The sequence below is a fragment of the Vidua macroura genome, chromosome 4 (genome assembly GCF_024509145.1).
Source record: "Vidua macroura isolate BioBank_ID:100142 chromosome 4, ASM2450914v1, whole genome shotgun sequence".
Taxonomy (NCBI): Eukaryota; Metazoa; Chordata; class Aves; order Passeriformes; family Viduidae; genus Vidua; species Vidua macroura.
In genome coordinates this window covers 2,197,048-2,213,936 of record NC_071574.1, presented here as the reverse complement: position 1 = coordinate 2,213,936, position 16,889 = coordinate 2,197,048, and the positions used below count along the sequence as shown (strand labels likewise).

The window sequence follows — 16,889 nt, the reverse complement described above, 5'->3', positions numbered from 1 at the left end:
GGGAAGCAAACCAGTGTGAACCAGTGACTAATTTAACGTGGATTCCCTCCCCTGCTGTGTCTGCCTGCTGTAGTGGAGGGTCGGACACACAGAGGATTCAGTGATGATGACTGGACTTACCAGGAGCTGAACATGGGGAAAATGTGCAGGTCAGAGATGGTTAAAAGCCTAAGAAATGTTCCTTTTATCCTCATTCTGCATGCTACAGTGGCCTTCAGTGAGGTAGCTGGATATGGAAGTCAGTGTTCTACTTTTCTTCATTTTTTCCATGTCACTCTCAGCATGGAAGTGGGGCTGGCAAGGTATTTTATTCCCAGTGCTGTTTACTCCAAAACTCCAATACCCCCTCTGCCAGGTTATGTTGTATTTGCTCTGCAGTGGATGTGCAAAATGCATTAGATAGGGTTGAATGCTTCACTCACACACGTACAAATATGCTTGGAATTGGCTTTTTTTTGCAGTGGGATAAGACTTCTGTGTTGTTTGTCACTGCACGGGCTGAGGGGATTGGTCATCCTGGAGAAGAGAAGGCTTTGGGGTAACCTAATTGTGGCCTTCCAGTACCTGAGGGGCTCCAAGAAAGATGGAGAGACTTTTTACAAGGGTCTGGAGTGACACGATAAGAGGGAATGGCTTCACACTGACAGAAAGTAGGTTTAAATTGAATATTGGGAACAAATTCTTCCCTGTGAGGGTGGTTGCCCACAGAAGCTGTGGCTGCCCCATGCCTGGAAGTGTTCAAGGCCACTTGTCCCTTCCAACCCAAGCCTTACTGTGATTCTATGATCTCTTCCAACAGGTGGGCTCTTACCTGTTTTGTACTTACTACTCCACAGTGTCACTGAGGAAAAGGGAAAGAATTGTGGCCTCCTGCGTTTTCTGCCTCAGTGGTGATGCTTTTCTGGCGACCCTACCTGTGTGTGCTAAATCTTGAGCAGCAGCAGCAGCAGCCTTGTGGTGTGTCTGAGGTCCTGCCAAAACCCAGACCTAATGGTTTCACTGGATTAGCTTGTTTTAATGCGTGTTCAAAGGAGTGAAAATCCACACGTGCACTCCCAAATGGTTCACAAAAGGGTGCATCAAGGCATAAAAGTGGACGTTCACCTGTGGCTTTGCCCTTGAAACAGCCAAAATGCCCAGAGTGTGGGACCCAAAGTCACCCCTGCTGTGGTGCTGATCACCTGACCTGAAACTTGCACAGAGAGATTTTGCTGGATGAAAAGTCGTGGTTGCCATAAAATCTCGTGCACTTGCAGCTGTTTGAGCGAGCTGCCTGCGTGCTCCTGGCTGTAAATTGGATCATTTACACTAATGATGATGGCGTGCTGTCATGGCTCAGTGGGGAAGATTAGTTAATATTCATGCTCACATCTTGGGTACTGACAAAAAAAAAAAAAAAAAAATCCACTATTCAGAAAAGCCAGGGGTGTCTTCCAGAACAATAGCTGGAGATGTTAACGTGTGGGGTTCAAAACCCCTCAAGTCATGTTCAGTCCTAGTTTGTCTCAGCAGTGCAAGGTGTGCATTAATTAATTACAAGAAAACATTTACTCAGAAAGCAAATGCCATGTTTTCTTTTTCCTCTGTATTTTCCTTCTGAGGTTGCAGTCTGTTTACTTAGGCACCTGCCTCAATAAATCAGAACCGATGTGAGCGCTTGGATTTTCTCTCTTCATAAGGCACTATTAATTTCCTAGTCACATCCTCCTACTGGAAGTGTAATGAGGCCACAGATAGGAACTGCAAGAGGTTTAGCTCCAAACCCTTTCAAACAAACTCATCCAGCAAAATGTCCGTGGTGATTCTGACCTAATCCTCAAAAAGCCATTTTCAGCAGGCTGCGAGCATGTTCTCCACCTGGAATGTGATCAATCTCTCTGCAGCAAAGCCACAAGTTATCTCCCACAGCCTCTCCCTTTTCTGAGCCTTGGCAGAGCAGCGTGGCTGCATTTTTTGGGGGCTAGGCAAGCCGTGTTCCATGGATAGCTGCTCCCAGTTTTCCTATAGCCTGTGTTTATGGATGTGGGTGGGGATGGCAGAGTTTACAGTACACAGCAGTGATATGAGATCCAAACCTTGCCAAAGGCATTTTGGAGTAATTGAAGAGCAGAAATGTATAGAAAGCAGCAGGGAGAGATTTAGGCCGTGTGTGGTCCTCAGTGACTAGGAACCAGGTGGTTCCTTCTCTGTTCCCCTGCTCAGGAATGCACCAGGGATGCCAGAGTGTGGCCTGGCTTAGGTGCTCTCCCTTGGTGACCCTAACAATGACCAGTGCTGCTGCTACCCTCTCTGTGTCCCTCACAGGAATTGAGTGTGCCAGTATGGCACAGGGAAAATTATCCTGCAACAGACACCCGATTGGCATAAATGAGAAAAACTTACTGGTAATCTTGGAAACCGAAGCTGTTTCTTGTGAGCTGTGTCCTGGTTCCCTAGGAAAAAAAAATCTCTCTTTTTTTCGTAAATATTCAGCTTCCACTTGGGCACAAAGAGTTGTGGTGAATTGGGGCACTTTATTCCTTTCTCCTGCTGCTAAATTCTTATCTTCAAACTGAAGTTATTTAAATGGAATCTGCGGAGCTGTACAGTTGTGACAAAGAACAGGCTTTTTCCATCTGGGATAAATAGAGCATGTGCTTTGAAATTCTCTTGGGGAAGTATAAGTAGAACATTGAAAATGAAGGTAAGCCTCTGTGCCTTGAAGTCCTGAGGTTGGTCCGGTGAAATCCTAGTGAGCCACGGTAAAAAGGGGGAGTATTTCTCTGCGGGATTTGGGGATGAGGTAATGGCTTTATCGCTGAATTCCGAGGCCTTTCCTGAGGTTTGTTCTGCAGCTGCAACATTTGCCAAGCACGTTTTCCAAACTATACCTACAGAGATGAATTGGGATAGGGAGAAGATAGGGTGAAATTAGATATTGGAGATTGCATTCCAGGGCAAGAGCTGTTCTGCCTCGGCATTCCACAGTGGTTTTGGCGACGTTGATTCCGTTGGAATTGCTGCAACCTTTCTCTTCTTCACAGGGTGAAGAATTAATTCACTTAGAGGGGAAGTGCTGTCCTGAATGTATGTCCAGCCATAGTGACTGTGTTTACAAAGAACATGCCAAAGCTGTGAGTATCCTTGTACTTTGCAGCAGGGAATAGTGAGTTCTGCTCACAAAGGTTTGCAGGGGGCGGCTCTCCCCCTCTGGTTCTGAGCAGGATATTATTTGCAAGTGTGGCAGAAAAATAATCCATTAATATAGTCTGCAGATTGCTTTTGCAGTTTGCAGAAACACTTGTGTGCATCTGCTGCAGAACTTCAGTTTCCCTTGGTCTCCTCTGTGCAGCTCAATCATTTCCCTTTAATATTTAATATTCCTACTCAGAGGTTTCCTGCACATTTCATAAAGATAGTTGATTTTAATCCCATCAAATAGAAGCTACAGAGCTGGGGCAGTGTGTAGCTTTCTGCCAATGTATCCCACTGATTCTAATCTTTACTGCAACAGGAGCCCATTATCAATATTTTCAAGGAACTTCCCTCTGAAGTTAAAGAGAAAGGGAACACTGATTATCTCGGTTTAAATATTCCAGTAGTGGACTTGTCATTGCCCTCACACATGAGGGCTGGAGCTGATAGCTGCTCTTTGCCAACACACGTGGGAAATGGGAAATTTAATATTGTGTGGGGCTATTTTTTTAGATGCTGAGCCTTTCTTTGCTCAGATCCCTTTCTCTGCCCCAGGTGAGGTAAAACGCTGAGGTGTGAGTTTTTTTCCAGTTGGTGCTTTCCGAGAGAGGAACTAGCAGGAAAGCTTTGCGAGCATTTAAAATGCCTGCTGTGTCTCTTCTGTGCCGTTTCACCCGGAGATCTCCTCTCTGGCAAACCCGCTCGGTGCCGAGGCTTTCTGAAGCCGTGTTTCTCCTGCAGAACGGGCAGACCTGGGCAGAAGGGCCGTGCCGGGAATGCGAGTGCCGGGACGCGGCGGTGACCTGCTTCCAGCGCTCCTGCCCGCCCTGCCCGCCGGGCAGCCGGCCTCGGGAGGCCAAGGGGGGCTGCTGCCCACGCTGCCAGCCAGGTACTGAGCCAGACCCTTGCCTTCTTCTGGAATCCCTGCAGCCTTCGCTCCCCCTGCACCAATCTTATCTCGTCCCCGGTTTTCAGTTGCTGATTAACTCGTTGCCCTACAATTTAGTTCTTAGATAAGTTTGAGGCTCCCAGTGACTTCCCCTGGTTTAAATGACAGCTTTCATTTGGCCTAAGAGTTTCTCCTCAGGGTTGGTGTTTTACAAGTGTTTTTCCTTTTTTTCTTCCACTGCTTCTTTCTGAATCCTAGCGTGAGTTTTGAAGTTTATGGGCTTCTGATTATTTCTTGGGAGTGGGAAGAAGAAGGAATGTGCATACACTGTTAATACCACAAGCTCACCTGAGGCTGAATGGCTGCCAGTTAATAATTGTTTGGAAAGACTAGCATAGCCTTGGCTTATATGGTAACTTTGCCTATAAATTCCTTTTTCTCCAGCATATTGTCATTCCCCTGGATTTACATTTTGTGGTTGGGAGGCTTTAGCTGTGGGTTGCTCGTTCTTTTTGGTAGCTCTTCTTGTTGCAGTCACATAACTTTGGTTTTATCAGGGTGCTCCAGTTAATGCTTTATCTCAGTAAAAAAGAAAATAGCTTCATAGTTTAATTGTGCTGGAGTGCCTGGGCACATTTGCCATCTTCTTGTTTTAAAGCTTGTTATTTGCTGCATGCAAATGGAAATGCAAAGCACTGCAGAAAGAAAAGTGAGGAAAGCAGGGTTTGGAAAGTTCTGATGGAATTGTCCTGGATTTTTGAGAGGGAACAGCATGTGCACAGACTGCTGAGGAAGGGATAGATGATACAGTATTCTCAGCACCTCTCCCTTCTCCTTATCAAGAATTGCCTCTGTCTGCTGGTTATCCTTGAAACAGTGATCATTTAGCTTCCACCATGGTAGCATTTTGGAAAGTCCAGGCTTTGGAGTCATGGAATTGGACATCTAGAGCCAAGCCTGCACTTCTGTGTCCTGAATGGTAACTTACCCAAACCTGCTCTTTTCCCTCTGTGTTTTTTTTCTGTCTTGCAGTGGTGGGGGATGAGAAACAAATGCAAAGTGCAGCCTGCAGCAGTTCGATCTGTGAGCCCAGAACACCAGCCCCTGCTGCATCTGCTTCCATAAAGCCAGCAAAAATTGATTGCTGCTTCTCAGAGATGTGCTGGGGGGAAGCTGGCATAGAGAACCCACTCCTTTTCAGCCAGGGGAAAGCAAAAAATACCCTGGGCATTGCTGTATTTATGTTAAAACCAGCAAATATTCCCTCTCATTGGGAACTTTCAGCTCGGGGCCTCACTGAGAACACTTGGCTGGGAGCAGAGAGGCTTTTTTTTTGTAGCTAGAGAAAAATTGTTCTGTTCTGTATCTCTCCATGTACCTGTGGCCAGGAAGTCCTTCTGTGGTGCTGTGGCATCAAGGTTTTTCTGGAGGGGGAGCAGTCTGCCAGCTGTGCTCTGACCTGGCATGGGCACAGAGTCGTGACTTACTGCAGGGTTTGGCTTTAGGAATCTCAAATTCAGGTTGCTTCGGGCCGTTGATTCCTGGTGACTTAAAATTTTCACTGCTGAGAAAACACATGGACAGTGACTACCCCTTTTAATCAATTGCCTTGAAAATCTGAGTCTATATAATGGCTTCTCACCTACTGAATAGAGCAATAAAACATTTCGCCTCTTTGATATAATCTAGTATGTAAAAACCCACTCCAAAGCTAACACACCTTGCACCACCCAGGGAAACAAATGGTGAATTTCACTTTGGTTTCGGAGTGGCTTTGTTTTGCCCCTTCCTGGCTGCCAACGCTGCTCTGTGTGTTGCCCCTGTGGCAGGTGAGTGCCACCCAGACTGTGTGAGCTGCTCCCAGGCCTCTGATCACTGTGACTCCTGCCGGGACCCCAGGAAGCGGCTGCAGGACGGGCGCTGCGTGGAGATGTGTGAACGGGGCTTCTACCAGCATGGGGGGGCTTGCTTAGGTAAGTTCTGCAAGGGGTTAGACCCCCTCCTTCTCTGCTGCATGCTGTACTTTTGGCTGTGGGATCCCATGGGGTCATCCTAAAGAGATTGCCGGGCTTTGGCTGGAAAAGCATCCAGGCACGTGCTGTGTTGTAACCCTGAGACTTTGGGAGGTTTCAGGCAGAAGCAGATACAAATTCTTGAACTCTTGAGATAAAATGAGGCAAAGTCGTCTCATTTTGTCAGAGTTGGCGGGGGGGGGGGGGGGTGGGTGGTCTTTCTGCATCACAGATTTGGGATTGATTTTTCTTCTCTCTTCTTTCTCCTGGAAGCCTGCAATGAAACCTGCTCAGCCTGCACCAACGGATTTGAGTGCTCCTCGTGCCAGGCACCCCTGCTGCTGAAGGACGGGCAGTGTGTGCCTTCCTGTGGGGAGGGCTACGTCCAGGATCAGCTCCTCTGCACAGGTACCTCGAAGCAAAAGGGGCTGCAGTCCTCTGTGATGGCAAAGCAGCAGGCAGAACTTTACCTGGGCTGTGAGAACCCTCTCTCTTGAGGCATCTGCTGTTGGCATAGGTGTTAATGTTCACCCTAGAGTAAAGGAAGGAGTGAGCTAACAGAGGAACCAAGTCATACAGGATAACACTGATCACTGCTTGGGGAAATATTCGTGACTGTTCCTCAGTGGATCAGTTCTGTTGTGCGATTCTTGGACTTCAGTGCAGACTGCCTGCTCATGCCAGACCTTTCAGCATATGGTACTTTGAGGTGTACAGGAAATTGCTCGGAGGGGTGAGGGGTTGATAGGACTCAGGAAATATTTTCTGGGGAAGTTTCCTGCTTTGTTTTGCCATTCATTCGATCCATACTGTGCGCTCTTCCTGGAAGTGCACTGAGCTCGCTGCTCTCAGGAAGCATTTTTACAAAGTAAATTGGTAATTCTGTAAAACACTGAGATGTGTCTAAATCCTTTATCTTAGCAGTTGGAAAGACTGAGAGTAAGATTGGAAAGTTAGCTTTCTCTTGGATGGAACTATGACAGTGCTTTTATGAGCTTCCCCTTTAAACTCTTCCCAAACTGTAAAGCAGCTGCTTTTTCATCATGGCAATTTAATTGTTTTCTCTAAGATTAACATTTTTCTCATCTTAATGTTGGCCTTTTTAGAAGGCTTCTAGTTATTTCTGCAGCTCTGATTCAGCAGAGGGGTGGAACAAGCACTTAACTTCTGAGCCATCACTTTAATTTCTTTGGAACTAACCCTCCTGCTCAGAATTCAATACAGGCTGAGGGCTTTTGGCACATTTCAGGGCAAAGCACTTTAGATGGTAAGTCCAGCTTCCTTTTCTGAAGTGGCTTCCCTTAAAGAGCTGACCACTTGTTTCAGGTTTTGAAAGTCTGAAAAACCTCTGTCCTCCAGCGGCCGCTACAGCCCAGGGCACCATTGCGGATGTATAAACAGACAAGAGAGACCCAGTCCAAAAAGAATTTGTAGGCTTAAGTATCAAATAATCTTCTACTTCATTTGGTTTTATTTTATCATTTCCTTTCCACCTGCTCGTGGTGTTTTAATTGGCAGTGCCCGTGCACTGCTGAAGGGGTAGGGAAAGGCTAATGTTTCGTTTTATTGCTGGTTTGTAGATTACTGATTGTGCACTCCATCCAAATTTGCAGTCACGCATGCTTGTGGCTGAATGTTGCTGGGAAAATTTGTTCCTCTTTCCTCAAGGGAATTAAACCAATTTGCTTTAGTTCTGCCTGGCTGCATTTTCTGCATAAAGTCAAACCAGTAGAGAAAGTCTTACGTGCCAGATGCGGTCCGTAATTCATGGCCATTCACTCTTTTCCTTGTATCCTCTTTTATTTCTGCAAATCTCTGATCAGATTGTCGAGACGGGCCTCAGACTGCTCCAAAAGATTTTCCTCATAATGGTTTTAACATCTACAATAAGCATGTTCCAAAATCACAGAAAGGATGAACTAGACTGTGTTAATTGCTGTAGTTCCAGTAAACTCCCTCTTGAGGAATTTGCTTTGGACTTGAAAGAGACTTAATACCAGGTTTCTTGCTCTACCCTCTTGTTGGAACACTGTTGTCTGCATTGTGGAAAAGCACAGTGAATTAGCCTTTCCTTTTGTTCCTGTTTTACAACAGCTGGTTTAATTGAGTCTCTTTTGAATTTTTGATTACAGTTGTTTGATCTCTGCCCTATTTGAATCCTACACCAGGGTTGTTTCCTGCCCCCATCCCTCCACTTGCTTTTGTGAAGAATTTAAACCATTAAGAGAAAGTAAAAGTGAGAATAAAAGGTAATAAGTTCAGTTATGTAGCAGTGGATTTAAAGTTCATGGTTGAGTTTGTGTCAGGCAGAGTGGTGGGCTCTCCCTTGGCAGAAACAGAACTCCCCCACCAAAGGCAAAGCAAAGGGAAGCAAAAATAAACTATGTCTGTGTGGTAGAATGGAAGGGCTCGAAGGACTTGCAGTGTTCAATGCTCTCACTGCATTTTTCTAACTAAATTATTTATGTGTTCAGGATTATTCAAAAGCCCAGGCAGAACTGGAGTGTTCCTGCTTTCATCTCCCAAAATGCGAATGTTGAAGTGTGTAACTTGACACTAAACAGATGGGGCTCGCTCTGGAGCAAAGCACTTGGATTCCTGCTCCCTACGTGTTGCTTTTCCCTGCTGTCCCTGGGCTGTGGAGGATCCTCCAGGATCCAGGGCTGAGCACAGCTGAGCTGAGCTTGCCCAGCTCCCAGGGAAGAGTGCAGGGCAGAGGTGGCACAGATCCATGGGACCCCAAAGCCCAGCAGTGCCTTCTGTGTTTTTACTGGGATACCACTGGCATTGTCCTCCTGCTGTGGTCAGACCTGGGAGGGTTTCAGGTGTTTGCAGAAGTTTGGTGAGCTGCAAAAGAGCCCCTACAAATCCCAACTGGAAATAGCCACGGGGGGTGGAGTCAGCTTCCTGGCCGTGCAGTCACTTCTGTTGATTTATTTTCACACAGCCACTTGGTTGCTGCAGGCAAAGATGTTTGAGCTGACAGTGGCTCATGGAATGCTTCCATTTTCCCCCTGTTCTTTCTGTGGAGCTGGTGACTGGCTGTTTGGGTGAGGAGCAGCTGCTGAGCCTGGCAATGATCCAGTGCTGAAGAGCCAGGGATTCTGGAGTCAGGGTGTGTAATCACAGAATCAGGGAATCACAGAATGGTTTGAGTTGGAAGAGACTGTAAAGATTATTGTGTTCCAACTCCTCTGCTGCAGACACTTTCCACTATCCCAGGTTGCTCTGAGCTCCATCCAATCTGGTCTTAAACACTTCCAGGGATGGGGCAGCCACAGCTTCTCTGGGCAGCCTGTGCCAGGGCCTCATCCCCTCACAGGGCTTTGCCAAGGGCCAGCAAGAGCCAACTGGTAGCTGTTTAAAAACACAGTCAGGCTGCCAGCAGGAAAAGCGTCTCTTGGAAAGGAGCTGCACCTCTAGGGAGGAATTGAGAACTTTGCAAATGGCTGGGAATGTTCAGATGTGCTGACATACTGAGGCAGGTGAACAGGCAGGGGTCCCAGCTGTGCTGTGGGAAGTCTGCAATTAAAGGATCCGAGTCCTGGCACCCTCTCTTTCAAAAACACGTTGAAAGTTAGAGTGAGCTCAGAGAGGAGCAACACAGTCAGGTCTGGAAGGTGAAGCGAGGACATTTCACTGCTTAGAAATTTACAGCATGAACTCATACTCTGCCGTTAACTTTTGAGTGTAGACATGCCCTGAGAAATCATCCAAGCTGGAATGAGATGCAGGTTTTTTTTATCAGCAAGGGAAATTATTGACTGGAGCAGGAAACTGTGCAGAAGCTCTCCCTTGGGATGGGATGGTTGGTGTTTGTTGTGTTGGGATTGTGAGGGGAAGATCCTATCCACTAGAGGATGCCCAGGCAGGGTCCTTTTGAGACACCTCTCACATTGGGGTGTTCAGCAACCAGAGGAGCCACAGCATTCTGGAACGACTGGAAAAGAGGTGGAGGGAAAGAACACACAGGAGGGTGAGAAGGGGGAGAGCAAACAGCTAATCAAGACAAAAAAAGGGAAAACAGACCAAGGTGGAAGTGTGGAGAAGGAGCATCCAGAATGCCCAAGGACCATGTACTGGGCATGAGCTCCAATGTCCTGTGTCATGCCCCCTGAACACTCCCTGTTCTAACCCCAGCTGTTCAGTTCCCTGCGTGTGAGATGGAGCTGATAGCTCTTCCCTGCCTTGGGCAGCAGGGAAGTCTCCTGGGATGGGGTGTTATGGCCCTCTGTGCCATATGACTCATGTATAATGTGCTGTCAGTTCTGTGGATGAGCTGCTGCTGTGCCTGCAGGTTCCTGCATTGCTCTGATGCTGCTCACAGATGAGTTTTTCTTGGGTGGCTGCAACTTCAGACTTGTTGGCAGGGCAAACAACAAGAAGTTCCCTTTTCTCCCACCTGCCACAGACTGGGAGCACAAGCATATACCTGCCTTATTGTGAAATAATGAGCTGAAGAACATCTTTGGAACTTATTTGGGTGTAATTGAAAAAAAAAAAAAAAACAAAAAAAAAACAAAACCCTTGACAGCTACAAGAACTGTAATTTGCACCGTTCCTGCAACGCTGGTAGCACAGGATTTGATAGGAGTCTGTGTCCCATATTTTCCCCAGGAATTACTCAGGCTGAGCATGTGAGGGTTCCTAATAAGTCAGTTCCTTCTGCACCTGGAAGGACAAGAGGAGTTGTTTCTAGAAGCAGCCTGGCTTTTTTTTCGTTCTGCCAAACCTCGATTGCAGCCCTGCAGCACAGTTCTGTGTTTGTGCCTGGAGCTGGGTTACTGTCAGCAGGATATGGGTTTTAAGTAGCCTGTGATGGGATTTCTTCCTAGTTCCCTTTTTGCTCCAGGGACTTTACAGTGTTCCCAACACTCCTCCTGGGCTGATAACAGCTACAGTAACTACAGTAACTGCTCTGGTCTGTGCTGCTGCCACATTCCACATGCAAAACACAGCTGGAATTTGTCCTGCCGGCATGGCTTGGATGAAAGATTCCAACCTAAGAGCAGCAGCGGGTTGTGTTTGTTATTTTTCATCTTCTGTAGCAGTGAAAGCCTGAGCAAAGCTGCGAAGAAGCGCAGCGGTGCAGCCCCTTTGCTGTCGAGAGCTGGTTGGAAGCGGCTTGTTGGCTAATCCTACACTTTTCTCCCCTGCAGCCTGTCACGAGTCCTGCTCCTCATGCTGGGGAGCTGCTGAGAACCACTGCCTGTCCTGCAAGGACCCATCCCACGTGCTCCAAGCTGGGCTCTGCCTGGCCAGCTGTGGCCAGGGGTTCTACCCAAGGGATGGCGTCTGCACTGGTAAATACCTGTGAGAGGAATGCTCTGCACAAGAGCAGGAATCAATATTTCATTTCGCCGTGCAGCAGCTGGGACTTGATTCATGTCTGACAAGCCAGCTGCACCCTGAGCATTCATAGGGAATGAGGGAAGCTGCTGTTTGTTTGTGAGATTATTAATTCATTTACACTAATCAGATGCTGAAAGGTTTGAGGGTTTTTTCCTCGCCGAGCAGCTTGAAAAGCTGGGCTGTTTCTGAGGGCTTGACAAATCCATTTGTCTGCGGAAAGAAAAAATGGCCTTTGCCAGCAGGTTTCTGTAAATTTAATTATAATTCAGCATCACAGTATTATAATACCTGCACAGCAGATGTGCCTTGGGAACTGGCAAGGTTTGCTGGGAAAAAGGGAGAAGAGGTGGCTAGAGGGAATTAAAAGACCTAAGTCAAACAGATCCGGAAGGGGGAAAAAAAAAATCTCAAATAAGGAATCTCACCACATGCATTCCAGTCTAACCTGGATTGCTGTTGGCAGCCACCTCTAGCTGCTTGGGAGGACTATCCATGGTCAGTCAGGGCTTGTTGGGCTTCAGGTGTGCAGCTCACACAGGTGTGTCTGGGCCACAGCTCGCTAGAGAGAGCTTAAAAGCTGGAACCCGGTGGCAAAATTGTTGCTATTTGTGCTTATGCTGGATGACCACGTTCCCCTTCATTTTGGTCAGTGTCTGGACCAGGCAGCTTTATTCACCTATGTTTTAAGTGTGCAGGCTTGAAATCTAATAGCTGAAAATAATTTAAGCTGAAAAGGAAATTTAACTTAAGTTTGGAATTTTTACTGCCAGTGGTTTCTCGAAACCCCATAGCTGTTCCTTGAAACCTCTGAGAGTCAGACCTTTCACCTCCTAGCAAAAAACATGCATTTTGATACCCAGCTGGAGAGCTGCTTTGTCTAGTGAAAAGAAACAGAAATTGGTTAAGCAAAATGCTTGACTCTTCTAAATATCCAGCAGCATATTGCCTTAGGGAAGCCAGAGTTCCATGGTGCTCTTGGACAACAGGTCAGTTCAGCTCAGAGCTGATTGCTTGGGATAATATGCACCACCAGAATTGATAAGAAAAATTATCATGCTTGATTTTAGCTTCATTTTCCCACTTAGAAGAAAAGGGGGAGGGGGGAGATAACCATTCTTTGAAATCTCCTTTTCCCCCCTTCCTTCCTGAACAGTCTGGTAGCTGCTGCTTGCTGTACACTGCTGTGTAAAAATTTATGGGGTGGTTTCCATTCAAGGGGAGAGGTTGATGGCTCTGCTGTTCTTCCCTAATTGAGTGCCTGTCATTAATGAGCTGTTCTCATGGCAGCTTGTGGCCAGTTCTGTGAGAGGTGCTCTCCAGAGGCAGCCAGGTGTGTGAGCTGTGCTGCAGGGAAGCTGCTGCACGAGGGGAAGTGCCTCCCTCAGTGCCCACACGGACATTTCCCGAGCGGCAGCGGAAGGTGCACAGGTAAGAGGGGGTTTTTTGCATGAGCCTTTCCTAGGCTCTCAGGGCACCCTCCTCGTGTTGTCTGCTCTTCCCCAGATGTGGGGAGGGAGTTTTGAGAGCACAGAAATGGGAGGGGGGGGACAGGGATTTTTTTAATTGTTGTGTTCTTTGGTTCACTTGTGATGGATTGTTTCAAATGACCTCTTTTCCTTGCCAAACATGCTGAGCTACACATTCAAAACATCGTGTGAGCGGGAGTTATTACTGGTAGTACTTATTAATACATGGGCACTTCTGCACTCATTAGTTCACCTAGCTGAGTCTCATTCCAGCTGGGAGTTTTCTACAGCTGGAGAAGGCTGTAGTCAGCAGCACCACTCTGAAGGAGTAAAAATGGGATGGTTCAGCTCTGTGTGCTCTGTTTCTCTATCAGCTTGTCACGCTTCGTGCTCCACGTGCGAGGGACCTCTGGCCACTCACTGCACCTCCTGTTCCTTCCCTCTGGCACTGCGCCAGGGCCAGTGCCTGGAGAGCTGCGGAGAGGGCTTTTACCAGGATCACAACATCTGCAAGGGTAAGCTCCCTGCTTGGGATAACTTCCCCAGCTGCTGTAAACCAGGTGTTGTTTTTCCTTTATCCTATGCTGAACCAGTCAATGCTTAATTCCTGCCTTTCCTGCTGATTGTTTTCTGCTTTGAGAAAAAGTGAAGTTTCCCTCATACTTTCACACCTCCAGGATTTCATGATTTCTGGGACTTTTTTTGTCCTTCTCTGTGCACACTGATGAAATAAATGTACACTGCTCCCAGGTTTTTCTCAGCACGAGTTAAGAGGTGGGTGAAATTCCACATACACCTAGTATGAAATTCCACATATACCTCATATGAAATTCCACATATTCATGGTATGAAATTCCACACACATCTGGCAGATTTGCAAAGACTGAGGTCATCTTTGCAGCAGTGGGAAAAGCGAAAATTAGAAAGGTAAATTTCTGCTTCGTGCGAGCCCTTCACACAAAGGGCTTTTCTTCTGTCATTTCTTGCTGTCCCTCCTAATGAGATTGAGCTCACTGTTGCAGCTCCAGAAATTAAAGGAGAATTGGCTGCCTGTGGCACAGGGCTGCAGTTTTTTATTTGTTCACCAGCTTTACTCGGGAAAAGAGCCGCTCCTTGGGGGCGGGAGGAACGATGTCAAAGAATTTTTCTAAAATCCCTGCTCTTTTGTAGAGAGCAGGACCAGATGCTGTTGGGTCTCTAGAAAGCTGTCCCTTGTCCTTCTCCCTGGGAAAGCTGTGGCTCTGATGGCTCTCTCCCCCTGTGCCCAGGTTGCCACCCGTCCTGCCGCTCCTGTGCTGGCCCGGGGGCTGCGCAGTGCCTGCGGTGCCGGGCGCCCGAGGATGTCCTGCAGCCTCACCCGCCCGGGGAAGGAGCTCTCCATGGCCTTTGCCTCCCCTTCTGCCCACCCCATTTCCATGTGGATAGCACAGGAGTCTGCAGAGGTGAGATGAGCTGTTCAGAGCCCTGGGTTTTGGGTGTTTGGGGGGAGCTTGTACCACATTTGATTTGTGCAGCCTTGTGCTTGCCTCGTGACTGCCATGAGTGTTTGAACTCTGTAACTTTCAAAATGGCATATCCTAGTGCTTTTGAGGGAAAACGTAATCTACGTAAGACTCATGGCTGAAAGACTCAGGTACTTTGTTTTTAAATGCCTGTGTTCAAGCTCAGCTCCTTCCCATTGAAGCTGAGTACGTGATTTTTAGCACTGACATACTTTGAAGCAGGATCAACCTTTAAATCCTTTTCAAAAAAGACTGAGCTTTCTCCTTCTTAGCCCTTGGAGCAGGTCAAGACATCCCACAGCAGTCTTTTCTTTTGAGGAAGCTCTTCTGCTACATGCCCTGCAGCACACCTGCCATCCCTGCTCCTGAAATACCAACTAGGAAGCAGTTCCATGAAGGCTAGAGCTTGGAAAAGTGGGCACTGTGATGTTTGAATATATGTGGTTTCCTACCAGTCAGAGAGATGGTGACTGGAGTAAAATAGTAGTAATAACAATGTTAACCACACTACTGGTGGCTATTTCTTCCTGTTGGGAAAAAAACTATCTTTTAAAAGTGGACATAATTTAAAATCCAGTTATTTTTATTTTATAGCCGGTGCTTTGAAAAGCAAACCCACGACATTGTACAGAAAAGAAGCACATTTTTATGTAGGGCAAAATGCTGGTTTTGTAGAGTCATAGAATGGCCTGGGTTGGAAGGGACCTTAAAGATCTCCCTGGCTGCCAGCTATGTGTAGTTGTCTAAATTACTTTATTTCATTCCATTTCCTCTGTCCAGCCCTGTGTCTTATCTCCCCAGAGTCCAGAGGTCTGCGTTCAACTCACACAGTGGAACCTGTGGCCTCCAGCCACTCCAATAAGTATGAGGTTTTTGGCTAGTGAGTTTATGTGTTTACTTAATCAGATGGCTTAGCTGAAGATGGTTTGGTTTAGGGCCAGTGCCAGGAAGGAAGTGCAGTTTTTAACTGCACTCCTCCTTCTTGCTGGGCCATCCTTGTGATGAGCGTTCGTTTCAGGTGGCCAGTCCACCTCTGTGGGTGTTTGCTCCAGAATGGATGATGATAACTGTGCAGTGACTCCTGCCTGGAGTAACTGCAGGGTGATGCCAGAAGGTGACTTCAGCAGCTGGTAAGTTTGCAGAACCCCAGAGCTCTTCCAGGGAGGACAGCAGCATCACATGGTGCTGGGCAGCTTTGCATTTCAGTAATGAACTGCGTGGGTACAAAGAAATATTAACCATGCAGCTGTCTCTGCTTGCTCCTTATCTCCAGGAACTGCTCTCTACTTTGCACTCCTTCCTACCTCTCACAAGCAGAGGATCCTCTAAAGGAAAAATACCTTCCTGTCATCCTTGAGAAGAAAGCAATCTGGCCACGTTTTGAGGCAGTAACGAGCGAAATAAGCCAGAATTAATGTGGCTTTCTGTGTGTTGTTGTCTTCCCCTTTGCTGCAGAGTGCCACTCCTCCTGTGCAGGCTGCGTGGGGAATTCTTCCCAGGACTGCACGGCTTGCCCGGCTCCTCACGTGCTGCTGGAGGGCAGGTGCCTCCCCTCGTGTCCCCAGGGGCTCTTCAGCCACAGGGACCACTGCTCCCGTGAGTGCACCTGCAGCTTGCCCCGCTGCATCTCATTCCATGCCCCGGGGTGCATTTCTCAGTGTAATTAGAGATGCTGTCTGATTTCTATGGAGCTGTTTAAGTATTATCAGGGGAGAATAGGATAGTCCAATTTCAGGGAATGGAATCTCCTCCTAATGGGAGAGAAATGGGCACTTGGAATCATAAATTACGCTCAGTTTTGCTCCTTGGCACCGTTTCCCTGAAGATATTCTGTGCTTAATTTCAGGATGGTGTTCCTAGCTTGTGTGCTGTGGAAAAAAAACTCTTTAATGGACAGTGCTGAGAAATAAAATGCTTTTATTAGGAAAAGCCTCAGATTTAGAGAGAAAAACCTTTCCTAAAAAGTCCATTGCTCTATTTATTCAATTTATTCAGCCAAGGAACAACTCTATAAATAGATTTATTTGGCAGGCCGTTGTAAAGATTCATCAGTTCTGAGGTGTGCACTGCCACCTTAGAGCTGAGGTAACTGCTGAGTGCTGCTTTACGTGGTTTCAGGCTTATAAAAATGTCTTAGAAACAAAATTTCAGTGTCAGGAAAGTGGCATCTTGCAAGCTGTGTCCTTTTATTCCTAAAGAGCTTTGAAAGTAGTTTTTAAGAATTTTTTTTTCCTGACTGGTAGCTGTAGTATTTTTATCTCCCTCAGATCTGCAGCATGGGAATCAGACATCTGTCATTAAAGCTGAAAGGATACAAAAGCAGCCCATGAAATATTTTTGAGCTCTCTTAAGCCACTTTCTCTGCCATGTCTTTGTTGAGTTTTGGCAGACAGAAGTGGCTAATGAGCTGGCAGGGCATTCCTGCTTCAGAGGTTTCCGTTTGGGAGGGCTTGCTGGAGAAACCATTCCCCAGTTTTCCTCTCATGCATATCAA

General features: G+C 47.0%; 1 protein-coding gene across 1 annotated transcript in view; it reads left to right on the top strand.

Moving 5' to 3' along the window:
- The window catches only part of FRAS1 (Fraser extracellular matrix complex subunit 1), a 105,287-nt gene that overhangs the window by 38,930 nt on the left and 49,468 nt on the right, over nt 1-16,889 (top strand). The window contains exons 10-18 of the mRNA XM_053975540.1: nt 3,024-3,113; nt 3,916-4,063; nt 5,893-6,036; nt 6,349-6,483; nt 11,235-11,378; nt 12,715-12,855; nt 13,268-13,408; nt 14,162-14,335; nt 15,851-15,991. Coding sequence (XP_053831515.1) covers nt 3,024-3,113; nt 3,916-4,063; nt 5,893-6,036; nt 6,349-6,483; nt 11,235-11,378; nt 12,715-12,855; nt 13,268-13,408; nt 14,162-14,335; nt 15,851-15,991 — 1,258 coding nt within the window. The remainder of the gene's footprint in view (nt 1-3,023; nt 3,114-3,915; nt 4,064-5,892; nt 6,037-6,348; nt 6,484-11,234; nt 11,379-12,714; nt 12,856-13,267; nt 13,409-14,161; nt 14,336-15,850; nt 15,992-16,889) is intronic.